At 37.2% G+C, this 24,596-nt stretch overlaps 1 protein-coding gene, 1 long non-coding RNA gene and 1 pseudogene across 3 annotated transcripts; 1 reads left to right on the plus strand and 2 right to left on the minus strand.

Annotated features, from left to right (window-relative positions):
- Window positions 1–593: 593 nt before the first annotated feature.
- Window positions 594–5,111, minus strand: LOC126619019 (uncharacterized; annotated as a pseudogene).
- Window positions 5,112–13,609: 8,498 nt separating this feature from the next.
- Window positions 13,610–14,616, plus strand: LOC126619020 (uncharacterized). 2 transcript variants are annotated; one of them, XR_007621931.1, is made up of 3 exons: window positions 13,610–13,662; window positions 14,302–14,388; window positions 14,493–14,616. It is a non-coding gene; the product is annotated as an uncharacterized LOC126619020 (long non-coding RNA). The 2 variants fall into 2 exon arrangements; XR_007621930.1 differs by lacking the exon at window positions 13,610–13,662 and having other exon boundaries at window positions 13,663–14,388.
- A 3,643-nt stretch (window positions 14,617–18,259) lies between these two features.
- LOC126619024 (probable linoleate 9S-lipoxygenase 5) lies at window positions 18,260–22,083 on the minus strand. Its single transcript, XM_050287275.1, has 8 exons — window positions 21,773–22,083; window positions 21,126–21,415; window positions 20,722–20,968; window positions 20,300–20,638; window positions 20,125–20,210; window positions 19,623–20,035; window positions 19,259–19,522; window positions 18,260–19,167 (listed from the first exon to the last, which is right to left on the minus strand). The coding sequence occupies exons 1-8, from the start codon at window positions 21,984–21,986 to the stop codon at window positions 18,414–18,416; spliced, it is 2,607 nt and encodes an 868-aa protein (XP_050143232.1). The 5' UTR covers window positions 21,987–22,083; the 3' UTR covers window positions 18,260–18,413.
- Window positions 22,084–24,596: the final 2,513 nt, after the last annotated feature.

The following is a 24,596-nucleotide window of genomic DNA, read 5'->3' on the forward strand; positions in this document are numbered from 1 at the left end:
ACAGGGGATTGGATTTGAAAATATTCTGGATGTGTGGTTTATCAAATTTAGTGCAATTTAAATATCAGGTAGATTCCTTTCTTATGGGTTTGGGCCAGGCTCAACTTTTGGAATACTTGGCCCAATGTCACAGGCCTTGTAATACAACTTGCGACGGGTTTTCTTTGGGTTCAAATTTCAAATTGTGCATGGTTTATTATCGGGTGTTTTAACGAAAAACCCACGGTACAGTTTATTTTAACGAAAAATCATATTTTTACACTGAAAAGTCAAATCTCATACTGTTCATTTTACTCTTTATTTTGTCCTTATCGTTAAAACTCAAAATTTTCAAACCATTTTTATTAGTTTTCCTTTTATTGAATTTCAAATTTTGATAAAGAGGAAACAAGATTGGATTCAATCGGATCCAATTACGTCTCTATGGCCTCCGATAATCCATTCGAAGCCTTGTCGCTAGACGCGTACGATTGTCATTCACGTTGCTAGTCATCCACCGTCAAGGTGGTTTGTCCCAAGAAGGAAAATTCAATCCGGCAAATCGTTGAACAGATGAAAATTGGATTGGATGATTTGGATCACTAACTTTGGGGTGACTGAAATAGATCTTGAAACCCTACTAGTAATTCTTATATTTTTAGTAAAAAACCAACGGCACGCAAACCTTGCCATGGTAAGATGCAGAGGTTACCATTAAAATTTACAAAATCGGAAGAACCTGCATTGAAGTAATGTTGATTCATTTATGTGAGACAACGCTAGTGCCAGAGCAGCTCAACCTGGAAGCCTGCTCGAGAAACCGGACTAGTTACAGATTGCAACCGCACGGATCCTGCATTACAATGGAACTGGAATTATGATTTGATGAAAATTCCTTCTGATACATGGAGAAGTTGAAACCGGTAAAAGAAAGGTGCATCTGATCCGGTATGTGCTACCAGTAAATTGTAAACTGACCCGATTTCCACCTTGGATCGCTGGCACTCCATTCCATCTGTATGAGCTGCAACCGTTGCCTCATGAACCAACTATGAAGCCTCACCAAAGCGTACCAACCACTGCCATTCCTATCATGGAACATGGATCTATCTTTCAATAACGCGTCTGCTGTTTCTAAATTCTTCAGGTCCCCTGTCCTTGTCCCTCCCATATTCATTAACCCTTCCACGCTGCTGCTTTCCAAATCCTTCTCTCCTAGGTCCCTTGAATTTATGTGCATCGTCCCCTCTGTTACTCATTCTTCGCCCATCAAAATCGTTCCCCCGATATCCTTTGTTATTACTGCAAGATCCTCGTGCTGATCTATCAAAATCATCATTGAACGAGTTCCTCCCACAACCATTTCCAAATCCTTCTCTTTTAGGACTGTTGAAACTCCGAGTATCACTACCTCTGTTACTCATTCTCGGCCCATCAAAATCATTCCCTCGAAGCCCTCTATTATTACCACGAGACCCTCGTGTTGATCCATCAAAATCATCGTTGGAAGAGTTCCTCCTACCACCCTTCATTCCATTGGATTCAAATTGTGTCTCTCTGGTAAAGTTAGGGCCGCCACGGCCTTTGAAATTGTTTTCTTTATTCCTTCCAGGCCTATTTTTATGAGATTGAAAACCATTGTCTGATTCTGAACCAGAAACTGCATCATCTTCCATATCGAAATTTCCTCTCCTCTGAAAACCTTTTCTCTTAGAATCCAAATTATTTGATCTACCTCGCCTGGCTCCAAAGTTTTGATCTAGATCATCATCCGAAAGCCCAAGTTCATCATCAGAACCAAAGCTTAATCTCTTGGATGGACCAGGTGTAGTTCTACCCCTACCTCTTGATCTAGAATCAGCAACATGACTAGATTTCCAGTTGGGATGGACTGAAAGCTCTTTGTCAAAATCTACATCAAGTTCATCATCATCCGAGACAGAGAATGCTGCCCTTTGACGTGTAGGCTTAAATGGCTTATTGTATGAAGACGACTTTGTTCTTCGACGACCTTGTAAGCTATTGTCAGAGTTTTCAATGTCTTCTGATTCGGACCCTTCAAACTCAGAAAGATCAATTGAAGCATCCTGTGCTGAAGTTTTATTGTGAGTGTCTAACTCGTAATTGTCAATATCATCATCTTCATCATCGAAATCATCAAACCCTCTCCCTGGCCTAATAGTATCAGCATCGAAGTATTCTTCATTGTTGCCCCTTGGTACTCTGCTATCTTTACTCAAATTGTTTTCACGGTGTCCAAAATCTTGTCCTTGAGCCTGGTTACCAAGAGAATTTTCATCCCTCACTGAAGAATCTGCATACTCAAAAGCAGCAACATCTGCTCCATCTGACTCATTGTCATCAAAATTAAAATTCCAGGCATTAGCGTCCCCATGAAGAACTGCCGTCTTCCCCATTCTTGTCCTAGGGCCACGCTGCACTTCTTGCACTTTGTTCTCCAGGTATTCATCCGGTGGGCGCTTGCAATCACAATGAAAACATGCCATATTTCTCCTATAATTTAAGAAATTGCACCTGCCATATAACAAGACATAAGGAAATCAATAATCTCATAAACTAAAACTAAAATAATTATGTATTTGAGGATGAGATATAAAAGATCATGGGAAAGCCAACAGCCGAAAAATGCCAGGTTTCGAAAAGATGACAGCCGAGTAATTAATTAAGATCAATTCAAATCTATTAAGAGCACTGCACATAAATTAAGATCAATTCAAATCTATTAAGAGCACTGCACATAAATTTTAAAAGTACTAGAATGATGTCTTACCCAGGGCACTCCCATTCTCCTGGAAGCAGTTGTCTCTTTGGACGTTTGGCATCACATTGGAGGCAGATGTTGTTCTTGGCAAAATTCATGAAATCGCACCTGATACCAGCATTCAAGATCGTGAGCAAATTCTAGAAATCACAACTTTCATTACAACAAAACTTCCGAGAACATATTAGCTAATTCAATTCAACCATGCTTCTTAACAAAAAAATTATCAATGAGCTAAGTCAATGGAAAGCCATTTATGGGATATAAACAACATAACTATTAACTATTCCTCAAAGAAAGTCCCATTATTCTGGTCCAAAGAACTTCTAATGATGCCTAAAAGCTTGGTACGTAAAATATTAGACCTGGCAGAGAAATTTTCCCAAGGACAGTGTCATATAAAACGTACATGTATTTTCCAAAAAATCACCACCAAAGTATTAATTGTACAAAACAAATAAATTTGGCCACAATCCAGAAGAATAAAACTAAAAATTAGAAGAAACATACTTCGAGCACAGCCAGTCCCCTTTTTTCATCTCAATGTCATCCCGTCCAACTCGTCTTCTTGGAGGGGGAGGAGGCTGCTTTACTTTTGGTGGTAGCTTTTTGATTACTGGAGGTGGAAGATTAGGATCTATTGGAACTGCACTCAGCTTGACAACCTGATGAAGCAACTTACGGACCAGTCTTGACAGATTTTTGTTTCACAAGTGACTTATTGACCAATGATCCATTAACAGGATCAAATCCATAAGTCAATAAAACACGCATTATATCAATAGTTCGTGCCTCATCCTCTTTGTTAGTAATCAGAGATGCTCTTTCACAAGAATTCCTTAAACTGCAGGAACTGCAAACCTGGCATATGAATGAATACTTATTACTTGAAAATGCTAATTAAGCAATCATATCTATGTGACAAATAAATACGAGGGTGAGGCCAAATAAAATACCTTTCAGATGTTACATTTTCCAATATAGGGCATGGCACAATATCAACAAATGTGAAGAGAAATTCTCAAACGATCTCTCTTTACTTAATAGTCAATGGAAAATCATTTATAATATGCCAATAGCAACCATCCTATTTATTTACTCAGATCTCAAATGGTAAAGCCATACTTATGACATAAGAGATTAGACTCCAGAGTCAGAGCTACGCAAATGATCTCAGCAGTTAGATGTAAGTTTTATAAGCTTGCAATACAAGGAATTATTTTAAGTAATGCTCACATCGCCTTCATCAAGATGGGTATGCTGCCTTAATAGTTTTGATGAGAAAACCACCTTCTTGTCCGTACTCGGGCATCCAAAACCCACCAAAACCTGAATATCCTGTCTCGACAAGGACCTGAAATTACTCTACTGTCTCAGAACTTCTCAACCATAGTCGCATTAAACGCACCATACGAAGACCAACACATGCTTAAGCAACAGCTACTTATACAGAAGAGAGCAAATTGAGCACTTATAGGATCATTCCATCAATTAATCGAAAAGAAACAGACTTTTAATCATAACACTACTCCATTCACTCAAATTGTGCACTTTTATAAGCTTGCAGTCATGATTTGTTTTGCATACAACCAAACTAAAACACCATTTTCTTTAGCATTACCTTATGATATCGAATCGGTCCTTCCCGAAATTAAGACACGCTGTGTGGACAGCCTCGAAATCCTTGAAATCAATACCTCGGGCATCTTCCTCCGCTGGAAAAACAGCTTCAGAGGGATCAAAGCCGATATCTTGCACCATTCTGTCCTCGTCCACCCTGCTATGATCAAAGTAGTTCTGCTGCACCAGCCTCTCCATCAGTTCAATCCACTCCGGCCACGGGTGCACCACCTCCACCTCCTGCTTAGCCACCACCGGCTTCTCTACCCTCTCCGACCCGGTCGAAACCGATACAGAATCGACCAAATGAGCATCATTTCCACTCTGACTGCCAACTCCCATCCCTAATTCCGGGTCAATTTGGGACTTTTTCGATTCACGCCAAGCTCTGATTTTCTGGAGGGTCTGATCCTTCTCGGAGCGTTCTTTCTCGATGGCGTCGATTTGGTCGAAGACGAAGCTCAGGCGAGCGGAGAGGGAGGAGGGTTTTGGGTCCGCGGAGGAGATTGGGGTTGGGGAGGTGGAGAAGGGTTTAAGGAGAGACAGGAGAACCGGAGGGGGTTTTGGGAACAGCGAGATAGGCGTTTGAGGAGGAGCAGGGAGTATGGAGTCTGTGCCATTCTTAGAGAGAGAGAGAGAGAGCTCAAATCCTTAAACCCTCCATGGACGACGAGTGGGAGGGAGAGCAAGGAGAGGACGAAGGTAAGCTTAAACCCTACAATGGGCTATATTTTTGGACAACCTACAGTGGGCTTTTTTTGGAATAAGAAAATGACTGATTTGGGCTTGATTTGTAATTAAGGTTAAAACTTGTATACAGGGAGATTCGAGATTTGACGAGACGTTCAAAATATTAAATTTTTTTTGTACTATTGAATAATTCGACTTTTTATATATTAAAATAGTGCATTTAGTTTTGTCTTCAATAGTTTGCACCCAGTGTTCTAAAAATCGGCCTAGGCGCTAGGTGGTGAAGGCCCGTCCTGATTTTGGGCAAATCATTTCGAAAAATCGGTTTGGAGCTAGGCAGGCTAGACGGTCCTAGGCGGAGGGCTAGGCGGCACCTATGCGGTTTTTTTTAATATATATATTTTTTTAATTAGTTGTGTGCTTTTCTTTTTTTTGGTTTCAAGATGGTATACTTATGGAAATGATGTACCTCATTAGCAAATGATGGATTTACTACAAGTTCATCCAATAGTGAAATGAATTGGAGTACCTTTGAGGGGATACATACAAAGAAAAGAAATAAACTAGATACAACAAGGTTAAATAATTTAGTCTATATCCAATCCAATGCAAGGATCATGAACAAGAAGAATTTAGTCTATCATCCAAATCATCCTCATTATGATTATATGCTTACTGTTTTTTAAATATTGAACTTTTTGGATGTATATAATTTGCGTATTATTCTACTTCTATTTTTGCATTTTATCATTCTTTTATTATTCATACAAGTATATTTTTTTTAGGTGTAAATAGGTACTTATTTACAAGATATATAATCAATTTACATAAATCCGCCTAGGCCGCCTAGGTGCTAGGTCCTTCCCTGCCGCCTGACTAGCGTCTAGCGATTTTTAGAACCTTGTTCGAACCTAGTGTTTGATTAGCGGTAGCTAAAGTTTAATATCCCTGGATAAGATTGGGATATTATTAAAATTAATATTTGATTAGATATTTGATTATAGTCATTTGACTAGATATTCACGTTTGTAAATAGGCAAAAGATAAATAGAATGAATGAGATATAGAAAAGACGCGAAGACACAGTAGAGTGGAGGTGGAGGAAAGTGTTTTCAGGCCATCTCCAACTGATGGCTGGCCAGATGGCTCGTTTTAGCCATTTGGCCCTTCAAGATCCTCCAAGATATTAATATTTTAATGAACAGTACAATGCCATATTTGCCTCCGTCTCCAACTGAGGGCCAGATGGCTCGTTTTAGCCATGTCACAAAAAACAGTCTCCAACCGAAGGCCAAAGAGCCAAACATAATTTATTATTTAAAAGCTACAACTTAAATGTTGTTTAAGTTTCATGTTGTTAAATGGTTTTTTTTATGTTGTATAATTTTTATGTTGGTTAATGTTATTTAATGTTGTTTCATATTGATTAAGTTGTTTCATGTTACTTAATTTAATTTAATGTTGTATAATGGCTTAGGAAGTTATAGGAAAAAAAATAGAATTAAAAAAAAATATGAAACAAATTTTGTGAAATAGAAGTTATAGGGAAAAAATGGAATTTAAAAAAAAAATATGAACCAAATTTTGTAAAATATAAGTTACAGGAAAAAAAATAGAAATTAAAAAAATTTGAAACAAATTTTGTAAAATAGAAGTTATAGAAAAAAAAAGAAAAAAAAGGTTTAAATTCATAAAATAAAAAAAATAAAAAATTGAATACAACGGCTAGTGACTAGCTAGCTGTTGGAATTCAAATTACAATTAGTGTCGGTTATTCAAATTGCTATTGGTGTCGGTTATAACCGACACTATTAACATAATATACATTATTCTGTCGGTTATAACCGATAGGAAATCCGACACTTCTAAAAAAAAAATTGGCCAGCCCAGGGGGCTGACTGGCTGAAAGTGGCCAGCCCTCCAGCCATTTCTGATTCCGTGGGGCCCTCTCAGATTCCATAGCCCTTTGGCCTAGCCCTCGGTTGGAGACCTTTTTCGGGCCATTTTTGGCCCTCTGACGCTCTGAACCCTTCGGTTGGAGATGGTCTCACGTGTTCAAAAAGGTTTTCGTCGAAAGAAAGAAAGTAAAATTCAAAAATTGTTTTATGATTTAATTCTATTGATCTCAGTTATATTAAGTGATTTTCACACATCATTTTTACCTTCTCACATAACCCTCTTTATTTTTAGTCATTGAACTGAATAAGTTGAACAAAATAACGATAATTAAACAAAAGTGTATAAAAATAGGGAAAATTAGGTTCACATCCTTCTTTTTGTTACTCAATTGATTAAAATCCTATTCATTTTCAATTTTTGATCAAGGTCCTTGGTATTAATAACATCATTAATTATTTGAATAATAAAATATTTTTATTTTTAAATATATTCCTTTAGTGTTAAAAATGTTACAATTAGTAAATTTATATTTATGGCTAAATTTTTTATCATATATTTTTATTTTTAGTTTGTACCAATTTTTAATTTGCAAATATTTTTTAATTTGTACCAATTTTCTTTTCATTTTTAAGTTGTACCCATATATTAGTTTCTTTTTGTGCTCATATTTTTTAAAGTTTTATTTGTGTTTGTACCCATGTGTATACCATCACGTGACATTGTATATTTAATCAATGATAGAAAAATTACATATGGTATATTTATGTTTTATGCCTAAACTTTGTACCATATATTTATATTTTTAGTTTGTACCCACTTTTAATTTGCAACATTTTTTTTTAAATTTGTAGTATTTTCTTTTTAGTTTTATTTTGTACCCATTTATTAATTTCTTTTAGCACCTATATTTTTTAAAATTCATTTGTACTCATAATTTTTAATCTTTTATTTGTACCCTAATTTATTTATGATGTACCTATTCTTCTTTATTAATGTACCACTTTGTTGTATGTGAAATGTACCAATTTTTTTGTAAAATGTACCAATTTTTTTAACACTATGGATACATTCTTTTGCCATTTATTATTTCTTATTTTTACATAGTTTTTATCCATTTATTCAATTAAAATGTTTGAATTTTGTTTGTTATAACCGTTTCTAATAGTATTATAATGAAGGATTTTAAATTTATAGGATTATAAATCTCATAAAATATCAAACAATTAATTGCAAAACTATAAGAATATAATTATTAATAGTAATATAATGAGGTGTACAAAGTGAAGGAACCTTGATCAAACTTTGAATACTATTAAGGTTTTAATCAAAGAATGTTAAGGATTAGAGACCGCAATCAAATTATCCCATAAAAATATGTATGTTTATCATTTAACTTTTTGTCCAATAACTAACCCCAAAGACAAGAGCATTGCCAAGTGCTTATGGTAATAATTGTATATTAACCCGGATATGCAATGGGATCACAAGGATCGTTTTATAATTGAAACTTAAACATCGAAGACGAATTAACTGACTTAGAATTTCCTTAATTTTTTCATTTTGCTCCATAAGATTTGTATGTAAAACAAGAAGAAGAAAATTTTTAATATGCTGGAAACACGACGTGATGTGTTAAGTATCATAGTACAAGTAGTCAGATACTTGAAAACAAAGTTCAAATAATTATATTCTGACACTTAATATGTCGAACCGTGTTTCTATCGTATTTAAAATTTATCGAAAACAAAAAAGGTTGCCGTACGTAGGATTGGAGTCATGCACGCGTCAAGCCATGCAATCCTCCAAGTCTTCCTTGCTACTGGGACTATTGGATGTATTGGGCAGTGTGACACTGATACACGTTGGACCGGTCACGTCCATTGTTAATTAATACAATGTCAATTTTGCATGAGTATTTTTCGCGTAATATCTGTCCCATGCAACAAGCCCCTCTCCCTCTTATTAATAACCACCCAAGAAGCTTTCTTACGACTAATGCGCCAAGTTGATGACATTACTCGTTTATTATGCGCTAAGTTGATGGTCTTATTCGTTGAATAAACAAACTTAGAAAGTAATTCACCTGTTTAATACATGCTTAATAGACATGTTAATGACATCACACATTAAATAAACATTAATCATGTATTTAAAAAGTGATTCACTTGTCTGAAAAATGCTTATAGCATAGTAAATTAGTGACAAGAGAACAACTCTCCCATCTCTCTCTCTCTCTCTCTCTCACTATTTTTGGTTTTTTCTAAAAGATATTTGAAGTATACCAAATTTGGTTTCATTTGCTTATGATTTGATTGTGAAACACTGTAATTTTACTAATGCTAGACTAGAAGCAAACTAATTTTTCCACCATGAATCCATCCATGATCCACGAAGAACTGTTAGGCATGTACATGCCGCATATTTACATGGAATAATGACTGCAGTTTTCTGCAACACACCCACCACCCGTTGGCAATTTAAATTTTAAGAGTGGAGATGCTATATATCTTTTCCATACGAACAACCTCTTCGAAATCATCAAACAGCAAAGACCCATCCACTATTGAATTAAGGTAAGACAGACCCAAGTTTATATATTTCCCCCAAACATAGATATTGGAACAAACCCTTTAAGATCTGGGACAGTTTGAATTAGAACTATTAGAAAATGGATGAGAGCAAGTGACGAACGGAACAAAGAATTCAGAGTCACTTATATTTGTTTTGAAAAAAAAGTCACAAAAATTATAAAGTATGCAATATTCTATAATTCACTGTCATGAACACGAAGTGATGAAGTGAAAATGACAATGGAATATGGATGATGTTGCTCTCGAGGATTGAAAAAACTGGGGCGCATGCAGCAGGTATTCGATTTCTTGCTTTTGATTGAGTTGCCTAAGGTCTTAATAATTATTATTTATTTTCTCTAAAGCATGCTTAAAAACTGGAGATCTTGGGTTCGAAACCCGCTGCTGGTGTGGAAGTTAAACTTGTGGATATGAGGAGGTTGAAATGCCTTTATGAGTCTACCCAACCTCCGGTAGGGGTGGATAACCGTGGCTTACTACTAGTTGTCCCCCTTAAAAAAATAAAAAATCTAATTTAAAACTCCCAGGCCCATTCCTTTTGTAATGATTTTGTTACGGGTATGATGGGTTTAGGGTTTATTATTAGCATGAAAAATAAGCATACATATGTACCATAAACTCTAAACTCTAAACCTTGGCCGTGAGCATTTTGGTTTATTTGAATTTTTCATTGAATCTTTCCATCTAGGCGCGACTTTGTCTATTGTTTGATCGTCTCATTAAACTTTCGTTCACAATTTTGTCTCATTAAATTTATGTTAATCCGATCCTTATTGAAATGACATTATACTTATTATTAAATTACTTGAAACGATATTGTGCACTTGCAATTATCACACAACTTAAGGCTCCTTGTAACTCATATAGAGCTTAGCCATGATCTCATGATCTATAAGTGATTCCATACTATAATTTTAGAAAAATGATTTTTCCACACTATTTTTAGCCTTTTATACATTGTTATTTAAAATTAGCAGTTAATTTTGATTGGATAAATTACATAAAACTACCTCAACTATTTGGTCATTAACAGTTTCATACCTCATCTTTAAAAAGTTTCAATGTCATACCTTATCTTCAAATTTGTTGCAATGACATACCTTCCGTCAGTTGTCTGTCAATTCCTCTGTTAAATGCTAATGTGTCATGAGACAGAACCCACTTTCTATTAATAAAATAATTTTTTTTAACTAAATATTAAAAATAAAAAATAAAAAATAAACAAAATCCAAACCCAGATCCCATCCCCCCGGCGAAACCTATCCCCACTTCCCATCTTCCCCCCCCCCCCCACCTCCCCCGCAACCCCTCCTTTCTCCCTCCCTTTCCTCCACTCTCTTCACCTCCCCTCCCATACAAAACTTTAAAAAAAAAAAAATCAGTTGAGGTGGTCCGACTTCGACGGGAGGGAAGGGTTGGGTGGGGTGCGACGATTTGGACAATCTAGGTTCAGATTTGTTTTTTTTTTGTTTTGTTTTTTAATGGGAGGGGAAGGTGAAGAGAGTGGAGGAGAGGGAGGTGGTTGGGAGGCTCGGCAGGGAGAAAGGGGGGGGGGGTAGTGGGGGCGGTGGGGGTGGGGTTCTGGGTTTGGAAGGGGGGACGGATGGGGAAGATGGGAAGGGGGATGGGATATGGGTTTGGGTTTCTTTCTTTCTTTCTTTTTTTTAATTTTTTTAATAGAAAGTGGATCCCGTCTCATGACACGTCAACATTTAACAGAGGAATTGACAGACAACTGACGGAATGTATGACATTGCAACAAATTCGAAGATAAGGTATGACATTGAATTTTTTTAAAGACGAGGTATGAAACTATTAATGACCCAATAGTTGAGGTAGTTTTATGTAATTTACCTATTTTGATTTATTTATTTTAAGAGTGATGTTATTCCCACCCCATTGTCTTATCTTTTCACCCATCTTTTATTAAAAATTTTATTTACAAATTTGTTCATTTGTAAAATGACTGATAAGGACATTAATTATCCTTTTTTGTGTTAAAAAAAAGGTTGGGTTGCACGCTCAATTTATCTTAAATCCTAACTCATCTTTCCATCTCTCTTCATCTAGAGGAAGAAAAAAAAAAAAGGATTTAGATGACTTTTTCATTGAAGAAGTAGAAGATGACGCTTCTATGGAAGAGGTAGAAGATTATGTTTCTATTGAAGAGGTAAAAGAATAATTTTGTATGTGGGTCTTTTGCATTTGCCGTCGAAGTTTTCCTTTTGAATTTGGATACTTGTGTGTTTTCCAATTGAATTTGCATACTTGTGACTTCAAGATCAGCAAAAAGGATTTGGGCAACATATCCTTAATTTTATTGCTTATTTGAATTTGGCCAACGTATGTTGAGAAACACAAAACTCACCTACGAAAATCTTTAAGCAAATCAAACAATCCTTTCCTTTTTTGCTGTTTCATTGTCGTGTGCATTTTAGAACGCTTGGAATGAATTAGAAGCACCCTGGCACGAGAGCTAGTTGAAATACCACGTCTGTGATGCATTATGAAAATTATATGTTGTTTTATAATTTCATATGTATGCATATGTTAAAGGTTATTTTGAAAATAATAGTGGATGGGGAAATAACATTTTAATTTTTTAACTTTTTAAGGAGGGTGTGATTATAACGTGGGTGAAGAAATAAGACAATGAGATGAGTCTAGTAGCTCTCTTATTTTAATTACTACGTAAAAAAAAAGTGTGTGAAAAGTTGGAATATGTGTGCGTGTCAAAGTCACTCGCCTACTGTTATTCCTAGCAGTAACCAAAGAGGCAAGTTACTGGCATATTTTTTACCTCTGCGTATATTGATGCTACCTAGGTAATCAGAGTGCATATCTTGACCGTCCAATACGATTAGTACAAAGTTATTCAAATCCAACGGTTGGGATGATGATATACATGCAGACGAGTACTGATGTAGAACTGTTCCTGGCATTAACTGTTTGGATCATTGGTTTGGTTGTCTTTTGCTTTCAGCCGAATAAGTTGTTTGCGTCTTGGCTCTAGGCATGCGTCAAATCTTTCCAGTACGGTCTTTCATTGACATGACCGATGAAATGGTCACTCATAAATAAAGATTGTTCGTACGTTCACGAAAATATGAAGATCGCGAGAAATCTAACTTACGATGATGTAAAGGAGAATGATTATTTTCTCTTTATATTTCGCATTCTTTCTGGCTCTTATTTGAATGGTATGTTGACTTCTATATAGAAATAGAAAGACGAAAGTGAGAAAGGAGAAGAGAGGAGGAAAAAGGATTTGAGGAGAACGAAAATCTTATTCCGGGTTTAAAACCAATCTATGAATATATGATTCCTACGTATAGCCATTAATTGTTGGACTAGAATCCTTAAATGACAAGGATTAGATGTATTATTATTATTATTATTATTATTATTATTATTATTATTATTATTATTATATTTTAATTACATTAGGATTATTTCCACATCAGAGGGTTATTAAACCCCATATAGATGGTAATCTTTACCCACAATTAGTCCAACGAGTTAATAATCCACACTAATCATGTTTTCTATAAAGCTGGTCATCTATACGGTGTCCTATTAACCCGTTTTCTATGAACTGGTCTTATACACACACACACACATCAATGTTACAATGATCTTATACCTATTAATTTTTTTTTATGATTTATAAGTATTTGTAAGTATGTAGTCAATACTCATACATGTTAAACTTAAAAATTCACTCTACGTGACGAGACTTGTTGAGAGTTAAAAAACTCCTCAAGTTAAGACTTAAGAGGCAGGTTGAAAATATGAAAATTTGTCACACATAAGAAGACATATTGAAGGTATGCATCTTACGTCGAAAAAACCGTATATATATATTTATAACTAATTAGAATACTCTTCCATATTACTTACTAACTAATTTATGATGGGACCTCACTATCTTAGCATATAATTAATCTAACTTAGATGCGTACAACGTGTGTCCTTGCTCTACTACGTGTCCTCGCTATGTTATAACTAATGTATCATAATTTGAATTTGCCCTACTTAAACATGTGCTCCACTATATAAGGAAGCAAGAAGGGGAAGGATTGAAGCAGCCCTTCACGGAAGGTAGAGCTAGATACTGATGGAGGACGGAGCTCCTTTTAGTCCAATTCAGAGGGCTGAGGAGTGGCAAGAGCTGCCATCTCATGCATTTGGCTACCCCCTTAACATATTATTTTTCCAACCCTAGCCCTCTGCACGAATGTTAAGGGTTTGGCCTGGTGCATGGCGTGGGAGCAACTCCTTCCGCTCGCTTTGCCCACCCATTGGACTGAAGGGAGCTCCCCACCAGCGTCGGTTTCATCTCATCACATTTAATTTCAAGATTTTCTTTTCTATGTTGTTTTATGTTGATTTTTGTTCATAGTCTTAAACTTCTATCTGTTGCCTCATCACCCGACGATTCGTCTCACAAACCGGAACTCATGTACTTAAATCGTCATATATCTTATATCTACGAAATTTTATGGTGGGATACAGAATTTTTAACCGTTAGTTCTTCGTCATTATATCTTTAACAAAGATCTAATGGTTAAAAACTTAGGAGTTTAGAAGGCCAAGGAGTATACTAAGTTTTTATTAACTAACGTATTTATGAATCAACTAAAAGGAACTTTAGGTTGTTCAAGTTATACATCTGTTGTTAGTTTGATCCTTTCCTTTGTAATTATACTTATAGTTGCAACTTGACTTGTGTGCGAATAGGGGTGCTAGTAAGGAGAAATTGCCACATGAGTAGTTCTTTGGTTCAAACACTGATGGCACGAACCTCAGCTCTCGATGATGTATGCGGTAGTTCAATCATCTATGCTCCTCGAGTTATCGTTGTACACTTACACTTCCTTTATTTTCCTTTATTGACATTTTTGCTGTTTTTTGTTATTAAAACGGTGCAGGTACCGATGGCATAGTGGATGCCGTGTATGCGAAGAGTTATTTAGTACGTTGTTGTAGGTTTCGCCTGTATTTTGTATATATGGGATGGTAATAGTATGGATCGTGTAAAGTATTTATGAATGCGGTTTCTTTGAATCTAGTGACTCTTTCTATTTACGTTTGAGGAGAGGTGATTCGAACTTAACAATTGGAATGAACGCTCCCTTTTGCAGTTGAATCTAGCGTTTTTTCTTCTTGTTTATGAATGGGGAGAGGCGATTCAATCTTTGTACCTCCTGTAATATTGAAAAAGAAGTATTACTGGACTAACAAATATTTGGTAGAAATAAAAAGCTAACAGGAATTACAAGCTCTTTGCAATCGAATCTCGAGCTTCATTGCACCATATTTTACCAACCATGGTCGGCGATCATCTGAATTGCAGTTCAGTCCGGTGTATAGTGTTTCAACCAAAATATGCAAATGGACTCAACTAACACTCAACGTTTTTGCATGAGTAGAACCTGGGGACAATCATCTGCGTGTTATAAGTTTAAGGAAATTAATTACAACAGTCGTTGGATTTGGTTGGAGTACTCTAACTCCTTCTGACTTTGGATTTTTGGATTGATCCCTCCCATCTAAAGGTCAAGTACCTCCAACATAGCCCACTACAACCTTGACTCACTCGGACTCATAGATTTCGCAAAGTTGTTGATGATTCATTAACACCACACGAAATTGCATGAATAAAATTGCATGTAAAAGTTTCCTCTCCAAGAAACAAAAATGCATGTCACAGTTGGACCTTGATTCTTAGCATTGGTCTTCTGCTAACTGAGCAATTACCCTCGGTGTTTAATTCAAACGTTAAAGGCCAGCTCAGTGGACGGTATGGACACCATGGTAGTGTTGTGTTTGGCTCATACATTTGTGAGTAATTATGAGTCATGTGTTAACAACAATGAAGTGATCTGTGTTTGCTTTCGGTGGAAATATCACATGGTGTGGGTTGCATGAAAGTTGCATACAAAGTAAAAGCAAAAGTTTGGTGGACATCAAAAATATAATGATGATGTTTGCTTTTGCTTTAATGATGATGTTTGTCTTTTGCTTTAATGATGATGCAAGACACAATGATGATGGCTTGGCCTTAATGATGATGCCTTTGCCTTATATTGAGAGTGTTTGTCGAGGGAGAGTGAGGGCATCATAGAGCATCCAAAGGGGGAGAGCATTCGGCTCTCCCATGGGAAAGCATGGGTATGGGTGAGAGAAAATCAAGAGAGTTAGAGTGAAAAATATTCTAGTGAAAGAACTCTTGGGGTAGAGTGAGACTCTTGGGAAAATTCTATGAGTGGGTGTACAAGGGATTTGGGAATGGGTTATGTCGATTTAACTCATGTGTACTTGTACTGTTATTCTCATAGTGAAGAGCAATATCTCTCCGGGGACGTAGGCAGGTTTTTGCCAAACCTCGTAAATTTCTCGGTGTCTTTATTTCTTGTATTTTATTCTATTCAACTGAGTGTGATTTTGGTGAGGTTGTAATCTGAATCTCGTTTCCGCACTAATGAACGGACCAAGGCACAACAATTGGTATCAGAGCATCGTTGGACGCTTGGTTCGTTGGAGGTCCAGATTTGTTGTTCACCATGGAATTTTTAGTTGAGCAGTTTAATGGGAGAGGCTGTTTTACTCTTGGTAAAGGAGAGTAATGGAAGCCTGAAGAAATTGAAGCTATGTTCAGGGATGCTTAGATCAACTGCGAAAGTTGATGTTGAGGAAGAAGACAAAGACCTCTTTCTTCTTCCATCACTTTCAGATTCGTACGAGAACCTTGTGAAACTTTACTGCATGGAAAGTTACAGTAAGTTTGGAGCAGGTGCAAGCTTCTTTGGTGTGGAATGATACACAAATGAGACCATGGATGATGGTGGGCACAAGACTGCTTAAGTTATTAAAGGTTGGAATCTTGGAAGAAAATTGGAAAGAGGATCTGAGAGAGACAGCAGGTTCAGATCCGGTTCCGGAGGCAAGGGTCCACAGTGCTACGAGTGCAAGGCCGGGTTGTAGCAAGTTTGTGGCGGAAGACTTTGAGTATGTCCTCTAGGTACTCGAAGCAACACTTCTCCTGGTGATGTTTAGTCTCAAGTGTTGCAGGGGTTTTGCAGCAGGTGGAGCTATAGGATTCACAGGTGATCAGATGGTCCTGAGGTAGGAGGAAGTGTGGGAATTTTGTCTGGCTCGATGGGTTGTTGCTGGAAACGGGCGCGCTGACGAGTTCCAGGTTGCAGACAATGAAGAGGAGGAAAACCTGTAGGAGGAGACGAGGATGTGTCGAGATCCTGTCTGAAGCTAAATTGTGATTTTTAGCTTGCAGCAGCTGCACATGCATTGGCAGTGACTGAATCGGAACAAGGCCAATGAGGTGGATTCAGAGTGTGCATGCTGGTACGTAAGGCCAATGGACTTTGGTGATGGGTGCAAGGATTTTTGCATAGTGTATTCGCCAAGGTGGAGATTGTTGTGTTTAGCTCATACATTTGTGAGTAATTATGAGTCATGTGTTAACAACAATAAAGTGACATGTGTTTGCTTTCGGTGGAAATATCACATGGTGTGGGTTGCATGAAAGTTGCAGACAAAGTAAAAGCAAAAGTTTAGTGGACATCATCATGAGTAAAAATATAATGATGATGCTTGCTTTTGCTTTAATGATGATATTTGTCTTTTGCTTTAATGATGATGCAAGACACAATGATGATGGCTTGGCCTTAATGATGATGCCTTTGCCTTATATTGAGAGTGTTTGTCGAGGGAGAGTGAGGGCATCATAGAGCATCCAAAGGGGCTCTCCCATGGGAAAGCATGGGCATGGGTGAGAGAAAATCAAGAGAGCTAGAGTGAAAAATATTCTCGTGAAAGAACTCTTGGGGTAGAGTGAGGCTCTTGGGAAAATTCTATAAGTGGGTGTACAAGGGATTTGGGAATGGGTTATGTCGATTTAACTCATGTGTACTTGTACTGTTATTCTCATAGTGAAGAGCAATATCTATCCGGGGACGTAGGCAGGTTTTTGCCGAACCTCGTAAATTTCTCGGTGTCTTTATTTCTTGTATTTTATTCTGTTCAACGGAGTGTGATTTTGGTGAGGTTGTAATATGAATCTCGTTTCCGCACTAATAAACGGGCCAAGCACAACAGGTAGTTCCATCCGTCGAGAGTAACTCGGAGGTTGACGACACACCAGCAGGAACGGCCTCGAAAGAGATCTTTATTGGCATAGCCTCACCTGGCCGCACGAGTTAAAATAGTTGTCCGAGTAGTGAACAGAAACGATTCGTGTGTCTTCTCCTTCCTTATGATCCTTCTTCACTCGATGAACAGAAAAGTGAAGGAAGAAAGCAACACGGCGCCGTTGATTCAGGAACCCTCAAACCGTCAGTCTCCTTTGAAGGTGTGTATATTTCCGGCAACCAACCAACTTCAACTTTTTTGTCTGCACGATGATGTGTAAATTCTGCCGAAAACAACTAACTTCAAGTACTACTCCTAATTCCCACCACAACTGTTTTTGTTTCTTTCCTCATTCCCGCCAACATTTCTTCATTTTATAATTGGAACCGTCCATTCTAGGAAAATTCATTTGATTTAGAGACGTTTAAGAGTAAAGAATCAATCTTCGAATTTCATTCAAGACAAAGTTATGTCTAGTTCTCCTATTTCTTAATAATATCGCGGTCCTTTCCAAATCTGAGCTTACAATTTCAACGGAGAAATGAGCTTTGAGCATATGCAATGTAAAAATGCATACAAATTTATTCATCGGTAAAATGTTCACAAAACTACATGATTAATTTCCAAATTTATTCTTACAAACAAAAATAATTACATATAACACGAGTGAAATACAATGTAGACAAAGAAACGGAAATGATTTAGATGTTGATGCTGGTGGGAACTCCCTTGTTAGTAAGTCCAGGCTCACTAGAAGGATACAGCAAAGTGTAAGGGATCTTGGCCGGTCCGAACCGGTTTTTCAATCTCTCATCCTTGTTCATCTTTTCAATTTTGGCCTCAATCGCTTCCAAATTCTTTTTAAAATCCTCAGAAGCCTGCAGTATGTCTGCATCCGTTGTCCACTCCGCGGTGTCACGCTGTCCGAGATAGAGCTCATCAGTGGGGTGCCTTGACAGGATTTCTACCGTGGCCATTCCAAGAAGCGTCGGCAGCTGAGGTGCAAACGTTTTCAAGAATGCCTTGTCAGGGTTTGTCCTGAGCTCCTCATACTCTGGAGTGCCTTCTTCAGGCATGAACCGCCGGCTTAGGGTTGGGCGGTTTGGGACGAATCCACCAGTCGAGTACTGACCGTAGTTGATTGCTGCATGATGGGCTGAAGCAATATATATGATAGTTGTGCATGATTCTATCAGCTCATCACAAGTCTGCATTTTAGGCCACCAGGGTTCTTCTTTCTTGTCGCCGTGGCCTACCTCGCGGAGTTCCTTCCACCAGGATTGGAGTTCCGAATCATTTTGAACCATCTGATCATTTTTGTAGTAGAAGGAGCAATAGTCTTTAACCCATGTTTTAATTGCAGTCCATAATTCAAGCCCGTCCGCAGCATATGGATAGTCCTCTATCAGCAGACGCACGCCGTGTGATGCACTTGAATCTTCAACCGCCACTCCTCTGAACATAGAAAAAGGGAAGATGCTTTCAATTTACCATCGATTGTAGATGAAAAAAGTACTTAAAAAATGCTACTAACGCAAGATATTACCTTTTGATCAGATCCGCAGGGAGCGCTTGATCAGGAAAAGTCCAGTCCTTGTACATTGCTGATGACCATTCCATCGAAAACTTGGAAGCAAATATTATTTCCTCTATTACTCCACCTGCGTTTGTGAGAACCTGTCGTGCGGATGCGTTTGCATTCATCGTCCCACGAAAATGAGGATGCAGAAGTTTGTGAATCGGGTGAAGCACGCTCAACTGCCTATTTGCCGCTATCACAAATGGCTCAGTCACTGCATGAGCTCTCAACCTGCAACAAACAAGAACAGAAATATAAAATTTTATGAATTTATGCTGCTATGGCAAATGCTACCATTTGTTTTGCTGATATTTCTTTGACAGGGATATACCAGTGGCTGAAAAGTTGATGACAGCCGGAGTCATTTACAAGTACATAACCTTTAGCAAATTGCCAAAGGGAACTCTCGAAGCCTTGGCTAGACGGAGTATAGACTTTGCTAATGCAACCAAATTGATCTCCATCCGGATGTGGCAAGCTGAGTTCAATAGCTATTGGCTTCAAAGTCCCATCATTGTTCAAGAAAAGGAGTGTTCTGCTTGCGTAAGCTTTTGTGGAAGTTGTGTTTATCCGCCTCAGGTACGGCATCCATGCATCGTGGTGGTTTAATATGAATAGCTTGTTGTTCATGATTGCCTCATCTATAGTGAGTCCATTTAAGTTATGTTCTATGTGTTCTTTGGTTATTTGACTTGTTTGATCCCCATATGCTTCTCGGTCTAGGTCGCTAGATGGTGGAAATTCCTGTAGTTTATGCAGAAATTACTGCGATTAGGGATGAACAATTGAGAAAATATCATTCAAATGTAATAGATCTCAAAAGCTAAGATTACTTGGAGACGACGTATAGTGACAGGATTTACTCCAGCCAGCAGTTCTCTTGCAAATTCTTCGTCAGTTCTCCATGCCGACTTATCCTCTAGTAAAAATCAATTAAAATACCAAAATGAGTTAAAAAGAAAAGCAGTATATGAAATTGAAGGCACATATAACGTTATACTATATTACCTTTGATCACTTGAGGCACTGGAAATTTTAGGAACTTTTCGCCATCAGTTCGAAAAAGCTCCTTGAAAATCTCCCCAGGTGTGCTATCACTAATGTATTTTAGTATCCCATCAGGCAACTCTAATCCTCCTTCATAGAGTTTAAGTACTTCTTCCATGCTTTCGAACTCGTCTTTGTTACCAACGAGTAGATCTCTTATCTCAGGTTTAAGGACCTGAGGGATGGATTTCAGGACATAAGCAAGCAAGTCTGACATCTTTATGGGTCCAAATCGTTCGTCTCTTGGAACGTATACATTTAAGATCTGGATAAGCTTCAGCCTGCTCTCGGTGTTAGGATCTATCAAGACAAGAAGTATAAACGTCTTAGAGACTTCCGAGTTTGAGTAGTGACGGCACGAGAAATGAATTTTATTTACAGACCTGTTTTTGTTGCTGGTCTTCCTGTTTTTCCGCGGCGAGGATATGGGTACTCAATAGATCCTCCAAGAACTGGACGTGCATATTCGGGACCCTTATCTGGATTCCCCAAATCGTTGTAGTATGCGTAGTCATAGACCCTGTCCCATTCCTGAAGCTCTCCTCTTTCTTCATCGTCTCCTCGCAGGTTTACTAGCTCTTCTTCTCTAAATTTCTGTAGTGGCTTTGGTGTATCACTTGAAAGATAAGTCTGCACAAACACATAAACAATCTGTTAATTAACGAGGACTTATGCGCGATTGTAACAACCATGTTAGCGAAGAAAACAGCCCTTTTGTCCAAATATACGAATCAATCTATTGATTTGGTGGGGGACTTTTGCGCATTGAAATGACCATTTTCGGTACCTTGTTAGAGAAGAAAACACGGTCTTTTTTGTACTTGTCAGCAGGATACACCCATGAGTTGCAAACAAAGTGGACTCGACCTTCGCCAGGAACATCTTCGAGTGTGAGAGTCTTCAAGTAGAATTCACTGTGATGCTCATTTCTAACTACGAAAGCTCCCGGGACGCCAATTTCCTTTTCCCAATCAAAAGTAACATCAAATGCAGCCTCCCCTGCTGTTAAGGGGGTGATTGTGGTCACCCAGTTCTCCAAGTAAGCTGGCTTTCCAACTTTTCCTTTCAACTCATTTTCTACAAAAAGAACATATCAAATTCAAAAATCCAAAAAAATGTCAGATTATAAGTCCTCTAAATAGTGATTCTTTTGGAGTCTACGTTAAGATGTTCCGTTTTCTCTTTGGGGTTTATTTCTTTCAATAAGAAGATTATGCGATATTAGCTCCTTAGTAACAAAGCAGCATCGTCTAACAGATTACTCTTTGGGGTTTATTTCTTTCAATAAGAAGATTATGCGAGATTAGCTCTTTAGTAACAAAGTAGCATCGTCTAACAGATTACGTACTCATTCAACAATATCACTAACAAGTACTAGTGATTAACTTCGAACCATGAACTTCAAAGACAAAATACTATATATTCAGTTCTCACCAGGGTCACCATTAACCGAACTAATGAGCCTTAGAGAAACCGCTTTGCCTAACAGCTCGTCAACACGATCAAGGATCGAAGCTTTAAGGTCGTTCACGTCGAGAACAACCTTCTTCATCAACACCACTCTCCCCTTGATCTTCTTGCCCTCATTTTTGGGTTGCGTATCAACGGTGGTGTCCTGGGACGATGTGGGATACTTGGAATGCAGCATCTTTATCTTAATTGAAAACGGAAAATGTTAACAGAAGGAGAAAGGTTTGAAGATCTCTGAATTGTGATGGGAGAAACGTGTGTGGTATTTAAAGGTGAATGAGTTCAATAGTGTTCAATTTAATCCTGCCATTATTTTTTACTTTTATAAAGACTTTTGGGCTACATGCCATGGCTGCATGTGAACTTGAAGGTGATCAATACGTAACCAACTTATCCAGCTACTTTGCCTTCAATGTCTACAATTTGATTTAAGACCAAGTCATGATTTTGCATTGTACATGGTTCAATGAACTTCTAACCTTTTTTTCTTCTTTTTGTTGGCGTCAGATGTTGGCTAGAGTTGATGCACTTCCTCTCTATATGCGCATACATTCGGATCCCCTCATGATTTATATTAGTTGAAAAAGTTATCCATATATTTGAATTTTGCCCAAGTCATGATTTTGGATTGTTTATGATTCAATGAACTACAAGCTCGCTTTGTTTTTGTTTTTGGGTGCAACAACTCCAAAATCTCTAAACCAAACCCAAAAAATAGAGACAAATTTTAGCAATATTAATATTCTTTAATATGATACGTGGTTTTTTTCTTTCGAACCACTTTTATTGTCATTTTGCATTGTTTATACTTTGAAAAACTTCATCAATTGTCTAGACACACATAAGCGGATCCACATTTACTAGAATGAATACACTTCGTCCCTATTCACCACACTCAAATCCCCTTAAGATTAGTTTACAATAAAATTATGTAACTTTAGCAACATTAGATTTTCTTATGGCACTTTTTTATTCTCTTAGTAATTGTACAAATTCTCTGTTTTATATCTTTTGTGTTTTATATTGGCCATGTGTGATTTGGCAATGGATGTTTCACTTTCAAGTGCCTAATCAACCGTCGCCATCTTAACATCTTTTAGGCTATCTACCAAACCAACAAATATTAGACAAATGTTAGCAATATTAGATTATTTAATGACACATTTTGGGGAAACTCATGGTCCTCTATTATTCGGCGGAAAGCAATCAAATATTTTGAAAATTCTCGGTTCTTTGCTACTAAATTGTTACACAATTTTCTAGCGCTTTCTACTAAATACTGGGATTCGTAGTAAGTTAAGAACCTCAATAATTATTTCATGTTAGAGCAAACAAATTTTTTTCATATTGCATCTGGTGCAACATCCTAATAGATTGGGTGTTGGGCATCTAACTATGAGTTTCGGTTCGAAACTCCACCATCCATTAAATTATTGTAGTTGCTTTGAACTGTTTTCCATCCCTTAATAATAATAAATAATAATAAAATCCTTCATATTAAATATACAGAGGGTGCTTTTGACGTGCTTTTGACAGATTGGAGGTTGCCAACGGCCGTTTTCAAGTTTCAGAGTATCTCCAACAGTTGTTAAATTTTTGGTGAACATTGTTGAAAAACAAACTTTAGTCATTCTCTTTAACTTTTTATCTTGATCAATACTCTATTTTAACAAACTTTAAATATTATATTATCAATCATTTTGAAAAGAAAAAACTCAACCTACTCATTTTTTAAAATCGTCTTATTTCTTTTCTTCTCAGCTCACGAGTTAGCCCTGAGTTATATCAATTTTTAAGTATTTAACTTATGAACAGTTGATCTATAAATTTAAAGAGTAACTGTTCATTTTAATAGCAGAGACTCTTTTATAGTCTACTAGAGATGATTTTTTTTAAGATTTAGCTCTTTAAAATAGAGTTTTAGTGCTTTTAGCATGTTAACTAGTTGGCATTCTCTTATGAAACTGCAGTGTAACACTGGTGCAACAACTGAGTTCAACCAAGCTCGAAACAAACAACTTGAATTGAAGGAAGATTGGAAGAACGTAGATCTTTTCTACTGAAGAAAAAAGTAGTGCAACAACTCGAGTGTGAGAGATGAGAATCATAGCGGGCGGGTAAACGTGTTGTATAAGACAGTCTCCAATTGGAAGATATAACACAAAATAATATATAATTTATATGTGAAAGTTACATTACTAATATTATCGAGGATTTTTTATTTTTATATAAATATGTGATTTAGTTTAGAATAATATCGGTGATATTAATAGTATGTTGACCTAAAAATTTTATGACAGCAGCAGTTATCAACCATAGCTATTAAGATATGTATGTAGTATACTTGTTGAATAATTATAACCCTTAAAGGACGGATAACAGTATCCAAAACAGGTCCCGAAACCGCGTACTTATCTGCCTGTAGGCTGTAACCAACCATCACCATTAAAGAATCAGTTATTTTGCCCATCCCTACACCACATGAGGCATAAAGGTCAACCAGTTCATATTGTTCAATAGAAATAGTCTCCATTTTAAATAAAAATACGTATTTGCTACTTGCCCAGCATGTGAAGGTGTTTCCAGACGTGAGCAACTTAATCCACTTCTTATTTTCTATTTCTGGTGGTTGACATTAAGACCTAGTCATTTTGCATTGTTTATGATTCAAGCAATTTCGACCATTTTTTTAGCAGACTTGCATGTGTGTATCCACATTCGCTGGAGTGAATATCTTTTCGAAGCTGTTTGCATTTTGGAGGGCTTAATTTTCTAGAGCATTCACTGG

Source organism: Malus sylvestris, chromosome 4, assembly GCF_916048215.2.
Source record: "Malus sylvestris chromosome 4, drMalSylv7.2, whole genome shotgun sequence".
NCBI lineage: Eukaryota > Viridiplantae > Streptophyta > Magnoliopsida > Rosales > Rosaceae > Malus > Malus sylvestris.